The sequence below is a fragment of the Periplaneta americana genome, chromosome 15, assembly GCF_040183065.1.
Source record: "Periplaneta americana isolate PAMFEO1 chromosome 15, P.americana_PAMFEO1_priV1, whole genome shotgun sequence".
Lineage (NCBI taxonomy): Eukaryota > Metazoa > Arthropoda > Insecta > Blattodea > Blattidae > Periplaneta > Periplaneta americana.
The window spans coordinates 130,477,890-130,498,675 of record NC_091131.1 but is presented as its reverse complement, the minus strand read 5'-3'; the positions used below and the strand labels follow the sequence as shown (position 1 = coordinate 130,498,675).

Genomic DNA, 20,786 nt, shown 5'->3' with positions numbered 1-20,786 from the left:
GAGTTGGTCTTTCCATTTTCACAATTTCAACTTTCTCGTTGTTATGTACGACAGTTAAAAGGCACTTTTAATAAACCTTTTATTACACAGTCATTTTCAACACAAACCACTCCAGAAACTTGTTCTGCCATATTTTTCACAATATAACTTAATTGGGAAATTAAAAACTTAATAATTCACAATTAATATAACTCTTAGACACTCGAACAAATCACAGATTTAAAATAATGCACTGCAAGAACACAATCACATTCAGAGCTAGCATACTAAGCATATTGTTGCTTTGTGCCTGCGAAGAAACCGATCATGAGAGCGGCAACTCACGGCCTACACTGCACGATAGAAACAGTAGGGAGCGGGGGGGACGGGCAGTTGTGCGAAGGACAGCATGAGCGGAACGGTCACAGGCTACCTCACGTAGCAAGCGGTTTCTCCAGCGATGCCGCCTTGACAACTTGTTTCTTTTCGAGAGCAGAGAGCGCATATAAATCTAACAATTACTTTAATTTTAATTACTGTGGTAAAACTAATAATACAAATTTATTACATTATGTTATATTATAAACTTTTTCTTTTGTAATTTCCTTGGGCTACCGCCGGTAGCCCCGGTAGTCCGCAAAATATGCCCTTGCGTATGACGCTTGGGTTTTCACAGAAACTAATCTCTACACCTGACCTATTATAATCATTTTCTAACTGAAAATGCACTTTATAAGTTAAAAGGGCCTTACACATAATGAATATTACATTTCTCAGTGTGTAGGCCTATGTATAAGTATGTATTGTCTATCCCTGTGGAGTAACAGTTAGCATGTAAAGATCTTCCTCCGGTTCAGTGCTTAATCCATTTACATAATCTAGTGCCTTGTTCAGAACAAACAACGGATTTCTGAGTAGATTTGAAATTATGCCGATTTATTAGATTCAACCACACTTTGAATCTATTCGGTGATCTTTTGCGATTAGAAAATCCATGAATACTTATTCCAAGGTCTGTGTTTGTAGTTTTTGAGCACTCAACAACATAACATTTCCATAGGCCAGCAGAAACACTTACGTATAAAATAATACAACACAAGTAGTGTGGATATAAAAAACTTAATTGACCCGCGATCGCTCGCACTGTTAGATAAAATTTAACAATTTTTATTTTTCTGTTATTACTTTGTTATACATGTAGAGCTCTTACTTCAACAATACCTTCTTCCATGTCTCTATTTTCATTGTTGCTATTATCTTGCCCAAGATTTAATTACCAGCCTGTTGGTAATAAAATGATTAAAAATATTGTATTTATTGCGTGTACATAATTAAAAACATAGATACAATAACGTAAAAACTTAGTGTGTGTAATATATCTATTAATGCAAATATAAAGTAAGAAACTAAAAAGGAAAGTTCGTTAGATAACACGGGAGTTATCGTGTAACAATAAAAAGTGTAAGTGATCCCAGGTTGCCTTAAAATTAGCAGTAGGTAATTCTCAGCCTACCTTGGGACAGGATATGGCGCGACGTCACATTCTTAGTCATAACATGGCCAACATTGAATAAGTTATATATAAATGCACATTTAACATGAGCTTAATATAGCAATTCCTTTGTTTTTTAAAACTTTGAACGTGTATTTATATTGGGCGATTGTTAAGATGGCCATGGCTAGACCATGATAACCACGTGACTCCGATTCGTGCTAAAACCTGTCTTTCTCGTTAACCACGCCTTGGGAGGAATGATGTCACCACGTCAATCCGTAGGTAACGAGAAAAACAGGTTATGGCGCGAATCGGAGTCACATGATTATCTCAGTCTAATCATGGCCATCGTGACAATTGCCTAATATAAATACATGTTCAAAGTTCTAAAAAAACAAAGGAATTGCTATATTAAACTCCTGTTAAATGTGCATATAAACTTGTTCAATGTTGGCATGTTATGACTAAGAATGTGACGTCAGTCTTTTTCATTAGTCATGGTCAATAGGTGTAGCAGTTATTGACTCATACCAAGTGAATGGAGCGCTGTATAAACATGCGGTTTTACTTCTTATATTTTTCTAAACAAAATCGTCATTATGAGTACCCTTTCATTTTAAGTTATTAGGGTCTTTAAAGTTACTGGTACCAAATTTCCCCATTTTCCGAGGAAAGTTTCCAAATTTCGATTTTTGTTCCCGAACAAAATTCTTCCCTGGAATATCCCCATATTTAATAATTTGTTTCCAGATGTCCCCAGATTTTCAGTGTTAATTATTATAATTTTATGAAAATGCTGTTGAATATTAAAAAATAAGACACGGTATCTATGAGATGCATATCTGAGATGTTTTCCAGAAAGAGACAAATTTAAAGAGACATTAGGCCTACATTATTTTTCTTTAAATGTAGATGGACTTGAATGAAATGAAATACCGTAATTTATTTGATGAAAAATCTTGCTTGAAGAAATATATGTCACTTCAGAGAAAACAGCAAAGTTGAATGACGAAAATACTGAACTTTGCTCAAAATGGAGTAATTTTTTTTTTTTTTTTTAATTTTTCTCCGAGAAAATTATTTCCTGTGCACAACTCCAGAAATTGATTGAACTATCTCTGTCTCTTCCTGGAAATAATAGGTCTACCTCAGTGGAGAACAAAATACTGATACTAGTTTTTTAATCAGAACACTATGAATGAATGAATGACCGTCTTGTGTATCAGCTCAAGGTTTAATTAATTCCCTAGTCCATGTGACTCGTTTCTCTAGTGTTAGATTTTGGAGTTCTGTGAACCAAGTCTAAATAATACTCTCCCAAAGGACACCATATACTCGTACACTCAAGACACTCGTAACTTTTACTGCATATAACTTGAATTATTCTATTAATATTACAAATTCTACTTATCATCTGTAAATTTGTATAATTTATATAGACACACACAGTTTCAGTGTAATTCCCGTATCATCTGACAATAATAACACTGGACAACACTGATTTCATTGCATGGAATGTTTTAATAATTCCAAAATGAAATCGAGTGGCTAAAATCAGATTCGAGCTCAGAAAATTCCTATCACATCAAATTTTCTCAGAAATCACATTTTTTTTATTTTTCATTACATGCAAAATTACACATTTCCTCCCTTGTAGTACACGTGCGCGTTTATGTTTGTTTATTCCTTTGAATATAATGTACTTTATTCGATAACCTTACATTTGACAACACTGTACGACTTTCACCCATTGTGAAAATCAGCTTGTATTTTGCTACAACAACCATGAAATGATGTATGTATGTATTTATTCATACTGCAAATGGGTATACAGGGCCGCCGACAGGATTTATGGGCCCCTGCGCAATATTGTGCTCGGGCCCCATTGAAAAAAAACTTAAAAATCACAAGTTACCAATTATTCTAACGATAATAATTATTTGCAAAATAAATAAAAGATAAACCCATACACAGAATCGAATCTAACAATATACACTTTTGCTACATTGAAAACTTTTATCAAAACTTCATATTAGCACAATATATTACGCTTCTTTTTCAGTAGGGCCTACATAGTATGTTTCGTGACGAAACTTTCGCCTTTTCGTTGTCGTTTGTTTCGTTTCGTTTTCATAAAACACTACTCTTAAACAACTGTAATTTCTGACTTGCAGCCCAACATCAACAAACAACTCTCCTTGACTTCATTGATGCAAAATCATCAATTATATCATCAAAATTTAAAGATTTAGCAAGATCGCTCTCCAGACTAAGGAGTCTTTAAGGTTACTCAGTCTTTCTTAACACATTGTTACTCTGAATACATTTTTATTTCCTTCATTTTGTTTGAAGTTGATGTGAAATTGAGCGTTGCTTGTGAAGGTGCAGAAAATAAACCAATCTCCAGTCCATCTGTTCAGGTTGTCAAAAATGAAGACAGTTCATGTTTAGAAGTGAATACTGATGGTTGTGGCTGTTTAGAAAAAAAATCTGATAACAGTATAGTATTGAATCAGAACAAGCAAAAAATAGTAAAAATGATGTGTTAATATGTGCAAGTGAAACAAATTTACACACACCAGTTCCTAACTCTGAGTCATGGCAAATAACATGCGACCTTGGAAAACTAAAAAGTGGCAGAGAAATTGTGTCATTGAATATGTCGTTCGAAAAAGTACCCCCAATCAGCCTAATAACCTTCTAAGTGACAGAGCCAACGGCGTGGCTCAGTCGGTTAAGGCGCTTTCCTGCCGGTCTGAAGTTGCGCTCGTGCGCAGGTTCAATCCCCGCTTGGGCTGATTACCTGGTAGGGTTTTTTCCCAGGTTTTTCCCAACCGTAAGGTGAATGCCAGGTAATCTATGGCAATCCTCGGCCTCATCTCGCCAAATACCATCTCGCTATCACCAATCTCATCGACGCTAAATAACCTAGTAGTTGATACAGCGTCGTTAAATAACCAACTAAAATTAAAAAAAAAAATAAATACATTCTAAGTGACGGAACAAGAGCCTTTCCAGTATTATTTTCAAAACTCAAGAATGAAGAATGTGTTCCCAGAGACTGGCTATGTGGAGTGAAACAAATCAGTCACTGTACTATTTTCCCTGATTTGTTTCACTCCACACTAGCCAGTCTCTGGGAACACATTCTCCATTCTTGATTTTGAAAATACTGTAATACTGTTTTGGAAAGCTCTTTTTTTCGAACAACACATTCAATGACACAATTTGTCTGCTACTTTTTAGTTTTTCAACATCACTCAATTTCACACCAATTTCAAACAAAGTTCTACTCCCTTTCTTAATATATTCCAATTTTTCTGTCTCTCCTTGCGCTTCTCAGCTCTCGACTTATGCTTCTACTTGTCCATTGATAACACTAATGAACAGAATTTACTAGAAAAACGACAACGAAAAGGCGAAACATACCATGTAGGCCCTACTGAAAAGGAAACGTGATCCTGCAGCTTGAATTGGGAGAGTCCACTACCACAGCGTTTCTCAAACTATGGTCCGCGGACCACCTGTGGTCCTCGAGGTCTGTCCTTGTGGTCCTTCAAAAACGACAGAAGAAAAAATAAAATTCAAACGAATTGCGTACCATACTATAGCTGCAAATCTCAGAGTTTGGAAATGACACATGGCAATCACCTTTCACTTTTTCTCCCAGTACTGACATTTTATTAAATGTATTACCCTACCTGTCTACCGACTTCTCACTCTACTCTCAGCAACAAAAGAGGGATTTAAAGCACTATGAACGTGGTGTTTCTCGCCATCTTTTCACTGCACATCAGCTGATGACATGTGGCTAAGTACATTGCCATATCTTCCAGATGTATTCTGAAAACTAAACGAACTAAATCTCTCTCTACAAGGTAATTCTTTGACTGTTCTCAATGCGCATGAGGAAAAAGTGTTCGAGAGGAAACTTGGTTTGTGGGTCAATTCCGTAAAACAGAGGATTTTTTCACTATTTCCAACCCTAGAGCCTTTTTTTGGTTGAAAATGATTTCGTTATTGGAGAAGAATTATGCAATGACATACTGTATGTTCGCATCTCGAAATTCTGAGTTCACAATTTGAAACTTATTTTCCACGTAAATATGACGAATTTTCATGGGTTCGTATCTCTTTCATTGTGATATTCAAAAGAACAAACTTTCATTGAGTGAAAGAGAACAGTTAATTGAACTCTCGAATGACACCGGACTTAAAATGAAATTCCAAGCGGAAGGTATGGTTAATTTCTGGACCTTATCACAAGTGAAAAGAGAATATAGGCCTAATAAGATGTACAATCGTGATTTACAGATTATAATTCAGTTTGCTTTTACATGTCAGTGTGAGAAAGGGTTTCCATCACTAACTCTAATGAAAACAAAGTACCGAAATCTACTCGATGTATGTGACGATCTCCGACTTAAGCTTGCCAGCATACATCCAAATATACAACTGTGCAAGAATCGGCAGGCTTATGCATCTCATTAATGTATCAATCTTTATTTATTTTGTTTAGTTAATAAGTTAAAGATTATCCAAACTCTAATAGCCATGATTTATTAAAAACGAAAATGAATTTTTCCTATTAACATTAACTCAATTAGTTAATACTAATATAAAATTAAATTAGTTTTAATTAATTAACTCTATTTTAAAATATAAATATATTGGTATTGAAACATGCTATAAAAATGATAAATTTGCTTTAGAAGGGAACAAGAGTAAGGTGGTCCGAGGAACTGTTCTGACTTAAAAAAGTGGTCCCCACTTCAAAAAAGTTTGAGAAACGCTGCACTAGCATATTGCAGTGGGCTGACAGCAGAGGCGTATACTGGTTAAAGGGTTTGGGCTACCGCTGACCCTATTATTACACAAAATATATCTAACAATTACTTTAATTTTAATTACTATGGTAAAACTAATAATACAAAATTATTACATTATGTTATATTATAAACTTTTTCTTTTGTAATTTCCTTGGGCTACCGCCGGTAGCCCCGGTAACCCGCAAAATACGCCCCTGGCTGACAGGGGTTGGTAGTTAAGAGGACAAGCCAATTGAACGTGTTCGGTACAAGCGACGGGAACAGATTTCAGGCAAATCCCGCAGCCCTCAAGTGTCGTGTCGATGATTGTTATCGTGGGAAATCGATATTCTATTATATAAAAGTTAAACATTTACATAATGAAGTGGTAATTTGTATTAATTCTACTATTGTTGGTTAATATGTCAAATTCATGTAACAAATGTTCTTACAAAATTTTATAGTACCGGTATGTATCTGTGAATAATTATTCGTGATAATGAAAAGTAATCAGACTCACTTAATATGACGGGCCCTTGCTGCTCACGGGCCCATGTGCAATTGCCCCTTTTGCCCCCCCTTCTCGGCGGCCCTGTGGGTATATACCTGGTGGCAGTGGTAACTAATTACACTCAATAATGACAATTAATAATAAACACAACTAATAAAAAACAATAATTAATAATAATAATAATAATAATAATAAAATAATAATAATAATAATAATAATAACAAGGAGCATCCTAAATTAAATGAAGCGTGGTCACTTAAAATAACATTTAAAGTAAATCTAATTTGTATCTTAACCCTAAGTTCGAACTAAGACCTACGAGTCTGACAGGTTCATACTTATGCTAGGACTGCCAAATTATGACCCCAGTGAATGAGAACTTTTTATGAGTGTTTTGAAACACAGTTTGAAGAATGTTCTCCTTCACAATAGGAACAGGAATGCCTTTGTTCCGATTGGTTCATTATGTGTTTCTGAAAGAATATTATGCAAATGAGGAACCACTGTTATAGAATGAAATATCAAGAACAAAAGAAACAAGAGTGTGGAGATTTTAAAGTAATTTCTGTTTTTGGATCAACATGTTACATGAAATTTTCATGTTTAATCTGTAAGTAGGGCAGGAAAGCAAGGTTTCAACACTAGACTCAAGAGGAATGGCTCCCAATATAATGAAATGTTGGGTCAAAAACACAAAGAAGAACAGTCTAATTGGAGAGTCAGATGTTCTGTTGCCTCATCGTTATATAAATTTAGGTCTAATGGAGCAATTTGTCAGCCTTGGAAATGAGGGGCTTAATAAACAAAATACCGAATGACTTCAGGGAATTGGGATGCAACATGATTCTCGAGGTCCACATGTTACTATTCATGTGAAATATTTCCCTCAAGAAGTCTGAGGGACTACAATGAAGAAATGAAAGAAAGATTTCACGAAGATCTTAAGGAAATTGAAATAAGATACCAAATCAGTGGGAGAGCACAATGCTCGCCGACTACTGTTTTATTGAAGAGAGAAACTAGAAAAAAAAAACAGCCAGAAGAAACTGACATCTAAAAAATATTAATAAAAATAGGATCATATTGACTGGGATGATCATATTGTGTGAAGCTGAATCGTGTATGTATCGAATATGAATGAGGTCTCGCCCACCTCATTGCATATTACATGACTAGTGTGAACTAGTCAGTTTGTTTCATTACCATTAAGTACGAGAAAAATTCGTACCGGCACCGGGAATCGAACCCAGGACCTCTCAGCTGTGCGTGCTGAGTGCTCTTAACCAACTGAGCCATGCTGGGACACGATCCACGACGCCGGCTGAACTCCTCTCGTAGTATTATGTTATGGCCTTACCACCTGCATTTAAGACGATACACGTCATATATATATATATATATATATATATATATATATATATATATATATATATATATATACAAGAGCGCATATTAAATGACTTTATGGCCATATTCAACAACAGTTTCTGAAAACTGTTAACATTATATATGTATCGAATATGAATGAGGTCTCGCCCACCTCATTGCATATTACATCATTAGTGTGAACTAGTCAGTTTGTTTTATTACCATTAAGTACGGCCGACCACACCACCTCATTCTAGTGCCGAGGTCATGGAAAGCATGGGGCTCTACCTCCATGCCCCCCCAAGTGTCTTCATGGCATGTTACGGGGATACCTTTACCTTACCTTTTACCATTAAGTACGAGAAAAATTTCATGTAATATGCAATGAGGTGGGCGAGACCTCATTCATATTCGATACATATATAATGTTAACAGTTTTCAGAAACTGTTGTTGAATATGGCCATAAAGTCATTTAATATGCGCTCCTGTATATATATATATATATATATATATATATATATATATATATATATATATATATATATATATATATATATGACGTGTATCGTCTTAAATGCAGGTAGTAAGGCCGTAACATAATACTATGAGAGGAGTTCGGCCGGCGTCGTGGATCGTGTCCCGGCATGGCTCAGTTGGTTAAGAGCACTCAGCGCGCACAGCTGAGAGGTCCTGGGTTCGATTCACAGTGCTGGTACGAATTTTTCTCGTACTTAATGGTAATGAATCGTGTATATTCATAATCAATCTGCAATATTCTATGTATTATATCATTTCCACAAGTGAAAATTGCCATCAGCTTCTCACACGCATATTGCGTCACATGTACCGTATGTTATTTTGTTTCTGTTTCTGTTTCTGTTTCTGTGAGCAGGTATAGTATTTATCCATTTTTTTTTCTTTGTACACGTTTTTGACCATAAGTTTTGTGTGTGCCATGACAGATGTTCTGAGGAAATATTCTGGATGGATTGATACCTAAATATGATGGTAAGTTTTCTGTGATTTTTCGATTTCTTAATTATATTAATTTGTATTATAATCTCACGATTTAGATAAGAGACCAGAAATTGTGCCTATATCACATCTTTAGTTACGGTACCTAGAGTTGTGAATGAGCAACTTATTTTGTAGATTAAAATAAAACAAAATAATGAAAACTTATCTCACGAAATTGATAACTTTGGTTACTGAGTATATTATATTAATATCCACTTCGCCAAAAATCCTGTTGTGATACAGAAAAACCGACTGCAGATTTGGATTCAGCACACATGAAATATATATCACATCTCGAAGTTCGTGCAATGATCGGAAAGTAAACATTTGTTGCCCATTGTAATTTTATTATTGTTAATGCAGTATCTGTAAGTTTATCGAATTCACCGATAATTGTAACAATGTCTGATAACGGCACTGGTACTTTATTTGGCATATAAACTTCCGATTTTTTAGCAGAGATTTCGGTTAGATTATTTCTTTCCGAGTTTAGATCAATACTAGTACTGGTGCACACTCTTATTCATGTTGGATAGGCCTACTTTGTTGTAGAGTATGAAGTAGCAGAGTTAGGTTAAGTTAAACTAGGTTATTTCTTACTAAGTACTTAGCATTTATTTATTTTATCCTCCATATTAAAAATTAGGAGGAAGAAGAAGAAGAAAATAATGTAATTCTTTTATTATATGTTGCATTAAGAAACTTCGGAAATTCTAGAAGGGAAAAGTTATTTTATACCAGTATTTATTATCTTAACCTACGTACAGTAAATGCTAGAAGTATAGTAAGAGGCTTCGTAAAACAATTTATAAATTCGTTAATCTTCGATGCTACTTACCCATTAGAGTTCTACGAAATGTTTATTTGGCCATTATTCAGTCTATCATTCAATATGGTATAATTGTTTGGGGTGGAAGTACAAAAATTAATCTTAGTCCGTTAAAAAAAACGAATAATTAAAATTTGTTTGAAGAAACGTTTCGATTATCCAACTAAATTAATTTACCGGTATTCTGAATTTAATGTATTTAATATTGAACAAATTTATAAGTATACACTGTTAAAATTGTATCATAAAAATCGTAATATGTTTGTATTACAGACACACAATTATGACACAAGACGTAATATTAATTCAACATTAGTAGAACCTAAATGTCTTACATCTGCTGGTCTAAAGCATAGCATTAATTTTGCCCCTCGGTTGTACAATGCTTTAACTAAATTACACCCAGAACTTCTAACATGTAACCCACTAACATATAACAAGAAAATTAGAAACGTGTTAATATCTTCAATTTGATTAAATAAATTTATAGCCTATGTGTATGAATTAATCAACCTATATTATATTTGTATTCTATAATTTTGAAATATATATTAGTCCTACTTTTCACGTGCGATATTATTCTTCTCTAGTGTTTATATTATATAATTCCATTGCCGCTGTAATTATATTTTAGTTCCTATTTTATTTTACTTCTTTACTTTTATTCTTATTATTTTTTTATTTTTTATTTTAATATTATATCTGAACTGCGACTGAGCACGAGTGCTGCTCATTCGGTCTCAAATTTTGTTAATACTACTGTATCTTCTTTTTATATTGCTTATATTATTTTATTTCTATTTCTCTTGTTTGTTTTGTAATTATATTCTTTATTCTGTATATTTAAATTTAAATAAATAAATGAATAAATAAAATAAATAGTAATATTAGCATGTAGAGCTGAGTAAACCTATACATATCCGTGGCGGTTCCTCGGGGGAGGGAAGGGAGGAACGTCCTCCTCACATTTTCTTCTTTTGAAAGTAAATACCAAATAAAATATGGGCCTTGAAATTCAAGGAAGATTCGATAATTTTTAAATTCACAGCTATAAGAAAAACTCGGTTGATCGAGTTTTAAACGATGCGCGCTCATGTGCTGTAGGAAACTGTGAGAAAGATGCGAGATTGTCTGTGTGGAGGAAAGGCACTCCATTCCTCCTCTACTGCAGTTAACACACATAGACAACAGCGCACTAGCGGCCAGAGAAAGAAGCAGAGTTTCAAAGCAAGTAAATGAACGGATAGGGAGGAGATCCTCCTCTGAATCAGTCATGGACGGGAAATAGAAACCGACTGGTCGTGCAGCAAGCTCGCTACCGCTGCCATCTAACGATGTTGCATTCAACCGGACTATAACACACTGAGGAGGAGACACAACAAAAACAGTTTTAACACAATGCTATGAAAGACACCATGTAAACTTTTTTTTTAATTATAAATCAAAAATATTATTCATTGCACTTTATATAGGCTACTATTCATGGTTTGAAACTTTCGTGGATATTTGAAAGTTAAAGTCGGGTTTATGTAAAACAAAGAGGAAGTAGTTCTACGTAGTAGGCCCCTGAAATTCACTTCCATTATTGTTTACTAGACAGGGCAACAGCCAAGTTGTCAGTCTTGTACAAATATATTTGAAACTGAAAGTAGGTACTCCAAACTACATCATTTTTAACATAAAAATTAATCGGCCACCGGCAGCTTTGAACAATAATGATAGTATGACTTTACAAGAACTGACATTCTTCAAAAGCATGTGATCCTGAACTTGTAAAATGTACATGTGGCAACACAGACCACGTGGGTGGGTGCAGTGTTCTCGCTTTCCTCAGATTATTTCCCATTCCCATTTCCATTTCTGTAAAATGGTTCCAGTTACGAGTTAGTAGCTAGTCTCTTCCAACACGTGTGATGCTGTAGTGTGCTCGAAAAATGCTACGAGGTTGTGAATTTCCTTGTAATTGTTAATTTGCGCAATTATTCAACAATGAATGGAACTGAAAACATAATATATTTTGGACAATTTAGGAAACTCAGTTTACAAGAACAGATTATTGCTATACAGAAGGGAAGGCCAACCCCAACACTACCTGGTCTTACATGTATGCATGTAGGCTAATTTGTAGCATGTTTCATTCAAGAAGATGTCATTTCGTGCTGTTAACTTCTTTCCTCCTCTTAAGAAATATGCAGGAGCCACCACTGATACATATAATACATAAAAATCACTTTCATGTTCCTGTACTAGCACTATATTTTGCAAAATTAAAGAGAAAACATTATTTATACAATGTTAGTACCATAACACTTCAGATGCCAGACAGTACCAGCAATGTTTCTTTCTGTTCAGGTATTATGGACTTGGATTATGGTTGCCTGAAATATTCAATCGGTTTGAGGACTACTACAAGCTTCATCCATCGGAAACTGTCTCTGTCTGTGAACTTCAACAAATTTCTTCCAATATTAATGAAACCATTAAATACTTCCCAGAAATCCAGAATTTAACATTTGAGAACTTCGATATTAAGATGAATTCTTCAATTGCAATACAGTCTTCTTTAACGTCAAAAGAAACTTCCAACCAGACTGTGATTTCGACTGTTGCAACTGATGGTGCTATTTGTGATGGAGATGAAGTGAACACACGAGTGTTTTTCAATACACTGATTATTGGGGCCGCATGTCTAGTGGGCAACATTTTGTCAGGTCTTTTGGCTGGAAGAGTAGGTGTAAGAGTTATGCCAGGTAAGAACTTTTGCTAATAAAAGAGTTTCCATAAAATATAAAATAAGTTCAAAATTCATTAGATGCTGTGTATTCGTTTTCAAAATAGTTGTGATAAATTCTCATTTTGCTCTTTCGTTCTTTCCCTTGTCACTTTTCTCATATTTGCTTTTATTTGTTTCTGTTTGCTGCTATTTTTTTCATTTTTTGTTATTTGCAGACTCTTCCTCTCATTGTTTTCTGCTCACCTTTACATTTTACTCCTTTCCCTCTTTATCTTTTTTCTGTTCCTTCTCGTTCTGTTACTACATGCTCCTCTTACATTTATTATTTTTTTCTTTTTTTGATTGCTTTTTGTCATTCACTTTATCGGTAATGTTTCCTGTCCTGGATATATTTTCCTATCTTTGTACCCCTTGGTGTACATTTTCTGAAAAAGAATATTATTTTTTTCTGTTACCATGTATTAAGTATTGATCTTCATATTCAATGCAAAAAAATGTCATTTTAAAATTGCCTATGAAAATGTGTAATCTTGTTGTTTCAGTCTGTACCATGCTGTTAGCAGGGAGCTGTGTGTTTGCTATATATTTTTTACGTTCTTCCACTCAAAACCTCATCGTATCCTGCTTGTTTCTGTCGAGTATAGGGACAGGAAACTTCGTTATCACTAGTGTGGTTGTGGACCTATTTCCCACCAAAATCAGGTAGGTAATTATTATAAATGTATGAATATGCATTTCAACAATTTTTATTTTGCCAGTACTTAGAAAATGAAGAATAGAAGAAAATGTAACACATTTATCTTGTTTGTAGTTCTACCATGTTTCACATTTCACATTTGATAGAGATAACGAACAAAGTTATGCCCATAATTATATAATTTAAATGATAAAATAAACAACAGCAATTAATAATACTGAAGAATTACATTTGCTATTGGATGCAGGAGCAGAAATAAAGCAGGTTGGGTTTTTACATATTTAGGAGCAATTATAAACAAAACTGAAAGATTTTGAAACCGAGAAGTGAAGTACAAAGTGGAACAAGGGAAAAAATTATGTCTTTAAATTCAATTTGATGGGACGAACATGTAAAGAAAGACGCAAAAAGAAAAAAGTACCGGCATTGGAAAGACACTGGTTGAATCTGTTTTGAGATGTAAAAATTAAATTTAGACATTAAATGCAGATTTATTAAATCATGGCAACAAAAATGGATTACTTGTGAAGAAGTGTGGAACGTGTTAAAATTGTAGATATATGGGGGAGGTGGAGGAATAAATGCCAAGGAAAACTTTAGGAGAACTGAAAGAAAATAGTTAAAATTGGATTGGACATCTTTTGAGAATGCCGGAGTAGTGATGACCAAATTATGTATATGAGTGAAAACATTGAGGAGAAAACGGGAGGGAAGGAAAAACATGGAAAGAAGACATAACGGTACTAAAGAATATGGATACTGATGTTAAGAGTATAGAAACTAGAGATCTGAAAATTCAGGACGTACAAGACAGAAGTCTTATTGTGACATAATAATCCAACAAAAATTATGGCTACTGGCTTTCCCACCATTAAAAATTCTGGCAATGTTATTTTCAAATATAATTTCTACGTTGTTTTATACATAACTGTGGCATTCTTACCAAGGAACAGAAAATAGGTGTAACAAAGGTATCTGAGTTGTAAAGAGCTATTAAAATTGACTTGTTCATTCTGACATCAGCTCAAAAGAAGTCAACATATCTAACCTTTTGACTCTATTCCCAGTCCTGGTTAGTTGAAATGTTAAAGAATACAGCAATAGATTGAATAATAGCCTGAGCTCACTGCTTAACTATCCAGGTGAGTATACACGGCTGGTAGGCTAAATACCAATTCTCTCAATATGTTAGGTTGTGCAGAAAGCAACAGGTTGGTCTGTTAATTGTTGTTGCTATTATTATTATTATTATTATTATTATTATTATTATTGTTGTTATTAAAATTCTTCACATTAGCAATTTGAAGGTATAATTCTTTATAATTAAATTATGCATGTAATTACTGAAAAAATGCACGCAGTTTATGAATACTACTACCGGTACATGTTGTTTATGAACTCATGGCTATGCATTAGCTTCACTGTATATTATGTGTTATGCAAACACTTGAGACTGTGATTTATGTATATTATATTGTCATTATTAGAAAAACCCACCTGATTAGCTTTTAGGTTATGCTTAACTTCACACTTGTGAATGAACTGATCTTTGTCCATTCATCGGACAAACTTAAAAATTATTTCAGCAGATGGTTGACTGGGTGATTTTCCTAATTGGTGACAAGAATCTATCATTAGAGGCTGAATTTCTATGTCCGGTGCACATCCAATATTCTTAACTACCAGTATTTCCAATGGATTTTCATTAGCCATTTCAGGAATTCCATTTATTTCAGTAGAATTTCGGCATCCATATTGCTTAAAAGCATCTGAGCTTTCATCTCCATAAAATGTAAGTGAATATAAAGCTGAACTAGTCTTCGATAGACTGATTGGTCACATACAGGCAGAACATGTAGGTTGATGCTGGATGGAGTTACAGAAGTATTTTCTAAGATATTAGTACCGTATCCATAGGGATGTGCAGGCCTACTAGTACAACAAACTGTGTGAATGTGAAATTTGTCTTTTTTTTATTTTTTTCGTTTTAACTATTTCAGAGCAATGGCTGTGTGTACCTCCATACTAGCAGGACGTGTTGGTGCCATGACAAGTAATATTGTGTTCGGAGAATTAATTGATGTAGATTGCTCTGTTCCTATATTCTTAATGGGGACAGTTTGTATAGGTATGTATCTGTGTGCAAGGATATCAAACAGTTACTGTAAAAGATTCTTCTGTTCACACCTGTGGAGTAACGGTTAACACGTCTGGCCGCGAAACCAGGTGACCCAGGTTCGATTCCCGGTTGGGGCAAATTACCTGGCTGAGGTTTTTTCAGAAGTTTTCCTCAACCCAATATGAGGAAGTGCTGGGTAACTTTAAGTGCTAGACCCCGGACTCATTTCACCGGCATTATCACCTTCATCTCATTCAGACTCTAAATAACCTCAGATGTTGATGAAGCATCGTAAAATAACCTACTAAAATAAATGAAATAAAATAAAATAAAAGATTCTTCTTCTTCTTCTTGTTCTGTATCTTCGAATTCCCTTTTTACAGTCTTTTTCTGCTTATGAGGTTTTTTATTTCTCTTTCTTTATATGTACCTGTTTATACTTTTTACTGCCTAGTTACTGTGCTCTTACTTTTCTTCTTTACTTCTGTTCTTTCTTATTCTGTTGATTCTTCTTCTGAATTTAGTTGAACATAGGTATTACGCAATAACTTAGGCCTGTGATGTGTGGGGAAGATGCTACATACATTTTTTACAGTCAAATGAGAAGATTATTTATTACTTTCATCCTTATTTATTATATTTACCTAATATTGTAACCACCATTGAGAATGGGCATGCTTACCGATATTTCTTATCAATGTATTTCATTAATGGCAGATATAAATCTTAACTTATCTTAACCTACTTTATCTGCTTCATATATTATATATGATATGATACAGTACCTGTATGATACATGATATATACCAGTAATATGATATGATATGGTATGATACCTATGTGATATGACATGATATATGATACGATACGATACGATATGATATTGTTTAGTAAACTATCTGAAGACAGGTTGGAATCTCGTAAGTGACACCAATATGGCATCACCCATGAGGTAACTAGGCCATTGCATATATCGCTGACTAGTAACACCTTTCACTAATTAGACTTAAGATGTATATAAAAAATTCTTCCTTTGACACAATATATCGTGAAGTGAGAAGTGCTGACTGATAACAAACGTTCATATCAAACAGAACCTCAGTCAGAAGTAATGATATGAAATATAATTTTGTATTTATTGTATTTGTTGCTATATAGGGGAGACTAGGGCCCAGTGGGCACATTTTGTGGCTTATAATTTTGTTATAATGTTGAGGAGCTTGCTATGCTGATCGAATTTAAGTTAAATATTCAGGAACACATTCCTGTTTAAATTCATTTTGAAATAAATGTAATAAAAGCCACTGTTGAGAAACAGAATGACATTTTTGTAATAAGTTTTGTGAAACTTTTTATACGCCCTTTTTCCAACAACAATGTTATTTGTACGATAATTAATATGCTTAACAAACTTGTAAACCTCTGTAATTAATATGCTTAACAAACTTGTAAACCTCTGTAATTAATATGCTTAACAAACTTGTAAACCTCTGTAATTAATATGCTTAACAAACTTGTAAACCTCTGTACATCAGTTATACCACAGTTTCTTAAATCATACCGTACGGTACCTCCCTTTTGCATTTATTGTATTTATTTTATTGCCATAGATTGAATAAATGTGTTTTCTTTTCTACTGAAACATTTTATATTTAGCACATAGGAGTTATTGCAGGAACAACGACGATGTGAACAAATGAATGAATAAATAAATAACTGCCGTAAGTAAAGCAAGAAAGAAAGAAAGGAAGGAATGAGTGGGTGAGTGAAGTTATGAATTAATGAAGTGAAAGAATGAATGCATAAACGAATTAATGAATGAAGGAATAAATAAAGAAATAAATGAATAAATTAAGACTTAAATAAATGAAGAAAAAAAAATTTAAAATAAATATTATCTTATTCTCTCCAGCAATATTCTTAACATTTGTGCGTTGAATAATATTTACTTTGTCAGAAATACTCACACATGAAAGTGTTTCTGACATGATGCCTTACCGGTATGCAGGGGCTTGGATTCTCATCAACAACAGACCATGTTGTACTGTTTCTGCTTTCTTTAGATTCAAATGCATTCTACTAAATCGACGGAGCAGTGTATTACGAAATTTGTTGTAAAGGTGTAAAATGACGTAGGGGGATGAATAAGTGAGATTTTATTTGTTGTGTGAACATTAATATTATGACTGAATGATATTCGTAATTAATTGTTTATACATATCCTGACTGATTTATAATAAAATGAACTAAATAATAATATGTTTTTTTTTACAGTTGGAGGAATTTTGGGTTTCTTTATACCTACAAAGTCAGTCAATAAGGTTTCTTGAATCGTCTGCTGAACAGGACATTTTCCTATTGATACACATTATAAATGCTCGTTGGACGGAGAAATAGTTGGAATATTTGATCTCCCTGATGTAAATAGGAAACAGCTTTAATCACCATTAATCAGTATCATATCTACAACCAGTAAATGTAAATTACTGTTTTATGAAGTTGTGAATATAACTTCAGAAATAGAAGTTAATTATAATATATTAATTACTAGAAAAATATAAACGAAATGTATGTTATAAATAAAATCAAACTGATTTTGTCACCGTTAAACACATTAAAAATAATGGACTAATGTGATGTCAGGAAGTTTATTTTTAATTACCAATTACATTTATGAAAAATTTTTGGATTCTGTAACCTCGCTGTTTTTTAATAAATATATACTTTTATTTTTACAATGTGTAATTTTAATACTCAAATGAAAGTTTCTGTTTTTCTCTATTTCCTAATTAAAAAAAAAAAACAATTTTGATTCCATAAAATTTCCTTTATATTGTTTATTTTGTACCTTACTTAATTTAACTCTAACATATTTCAATCATAATTCTTTCTCTGTGTGCCCATGTGTTTTGCTACAGGTTCCAGTTACTGTTTTTGTAATTATTTTTCATTCTTTCGTCTCACTTAATAACATTAATTGCACAAACGTCTTTAATAACAATCCTTTATTTTAAATAGTAAGATTAACTTTAAATTGGTAAAATTACTTTTTCCATAATTATCATTTTTATTTTTTTCTGTTCCTCTTTTGATTTGTAATACCGTAGTTCTCTTATGAGAAAGTTGGAAAAAGAAGTAAGAAATAGGCTAATGAAATGCTTTATGTGAAGTATGGCCCTGTATGGGGAAGAAACATGGACATTAGGATGAAATTAAAAACGACTAGAAGCATTTGAAATGTGGATATTGAAAAGAATGGAGTGTGTGAAATGGACAGACAGAATAAGAAATGACACTATGCTAGAAAGAATGGGTGAAGAAAGAATAATGCTGGATAGACAACATTAAAATATATGGATCGTATGCAGAGACTAAGAGGAAGGTGCAATTAGGAAAGACTGGAGAAGACTTGGTTTGCAGTGAAAGATCTTGATCAGGTAACTATTAATGAAAAAGTTGAGAATGACTACATTGTTTGTACAATCTTGAATAATGAAGAATGATCACTAAATGGAGCTGATCTCAAATAATCTAGAAGTACAAATTTTATTGGTTTGGAGTTTAATAATCACTTTACGGAGAACACAAATAAAATAATATATTACTCTTAAATTGAGCTTTGCCTGTTACGCATTAAGATCCTTATTTTCTCTTGGCGATATAAACACCTTTAATTTTTTTTAATGAGGAAATTGGAGTCAAAGTGAAATTATAATGGCAGGCAGAGTAATTGTCTCATGTCTCCATGTTAATTATTGCACCAATGCACTTGATTAGAACCAAGTACCCAGCTTTGAATCCATTAGCCCTGTTGACTACCAGTATATTTCCTCCGTTAAAATATTTACGCTTAACTACAAATATTTACAGTATTTTTTTATTTTATTGTGTGCAGAAGGAAGAGCCTGGAAGGAAGGGGCTGCCTGATGAAATAATTGGGAAGGATAAGCTAAGAAAAACATATGGGAAAATTTCTTTTAGGTCTCATCGCGAAATTTGTCTTATCACCCAAGGGAAACCATGGGAAAACCTTGGACAGGATGAATTGTAGTACTGACAACAAGCCAACACCTTTAAAATGTCGTACTTTGCATATTTTAATTCTATAATGAAATATGGATTAATATTCTGGGAAATCTCATCTGAAGGTGAACATGTTTTTGTTTTTCAAAGAAAATCATGATAATGATAGGTGTGCATGAAGGACATGATGAAATAAAAATCCAAAATTTTGAAATACTGATCTTACTTTGTGAGCACGTTTTTTCCCTGATTATATTTCATATTAAAAACTAAGATACATTTTATACTAATCAGAACATCCATAACTTTAATACAAGACACAGGTCTCCATCTACCGTGTATTTGCTCAGCTATTATAAAAAAAGGAGTTCACTATTCATGCACTGCCTAATTTTCTTGAAGCTTTAAAGGGCCTAGAGAAAAGGTTCAGAAAAGAATTAACAAAATTTCTTTATAGTCATACCTTCTATAAGGCATCACTTACGAAGCAACTAAGCCAGGAGATAGTGGAATGCTGTTGTTTATACTAGTAAATTTAAGTAATGAACTTTCTGGCTATTGTGTATTTTTGCATAACTTTTGACTTTTTCCACATCTTAAAGCTACAATACTGATGTAAGAGCTATGGAATAGGCCTACCATAAATGAAGTGAAATGAAAAATTAAAAACAAGGTTCGCATCCACCATCTGACTTATGTAAATTATGTTTGAAAATTATAAAGTTATCCTAATAATTGAAAGTATATCTTTAGGTGTGATTTAAATCATTTATTAACCTTCCGATGGCTTCATCACTTTTATGTAAAGTATCATTCAAACTTACAACATAATATTTAATAACATACATTTGTATTAAACATAACTGCTTGTAACTTACTTTTGCTTATTTAGGGTAATATACTTTGCACATATTTACGAAAACCTGCAAATTAATATTAAACAACAAACACATCTTAAATGTAGCCTAAGTTAATTGTATAACATAACTTTTATTTACCAGTATTCATAATATCGTTTGCACATATTTACACGACTTACAATTAAATATTAAAACTATAACTTTATCCTTATCAATTTTAAATACCTTAGAGTACGTACTTACACACAAATGTGTGTTATAAATGAAGAAGTCAACAAAAGGAATCCATGTACGGTGACAAAGTTATATTTTAATAAAATATTTAACCCCTTATTTTAAATAAAC

At 33.3% G+C, this 20,786-nt stretch overlaps 1 protein-coding gene across 2 annotated transcripts in view; it reads left to right on the top strand.

Annotated features, from left to right (window-relative positions):
* The window catches only part of LOC138715330 (synaptic vesicle glycoprotein 2B-like), a 135,306-nt gene extending 117,051 nt beyond the window's left edge, over nt 1–18,255 (top strand). For both annotated transcript variants that reach the window (XM_069848124.1, XM_069848123.1), the window contains 4 exons: nt 12,361–12,758; nt 13,285–13,444; nt 15,440–15,567; nt 17,833–18,255. In XM_069848124.1, the coding sequence (XP_069704225.1) occupies nt 12,361–12,758; nt 13,285–13,444; nt 15,440–15,567; nt 17,833–17,888 (742 nt within the window). In that variant the 3' untranslated portion in view covers nt 17,889–18,255. The remainder of the gene's footprint in view (nt 1–12,360; nt 12,759–13,284; nt 13,445–15,439; nt 15,568–17,832) is intronic.
* Nucleotides 18,256–20,786: the final 2,531 nt, after the last annotated feature.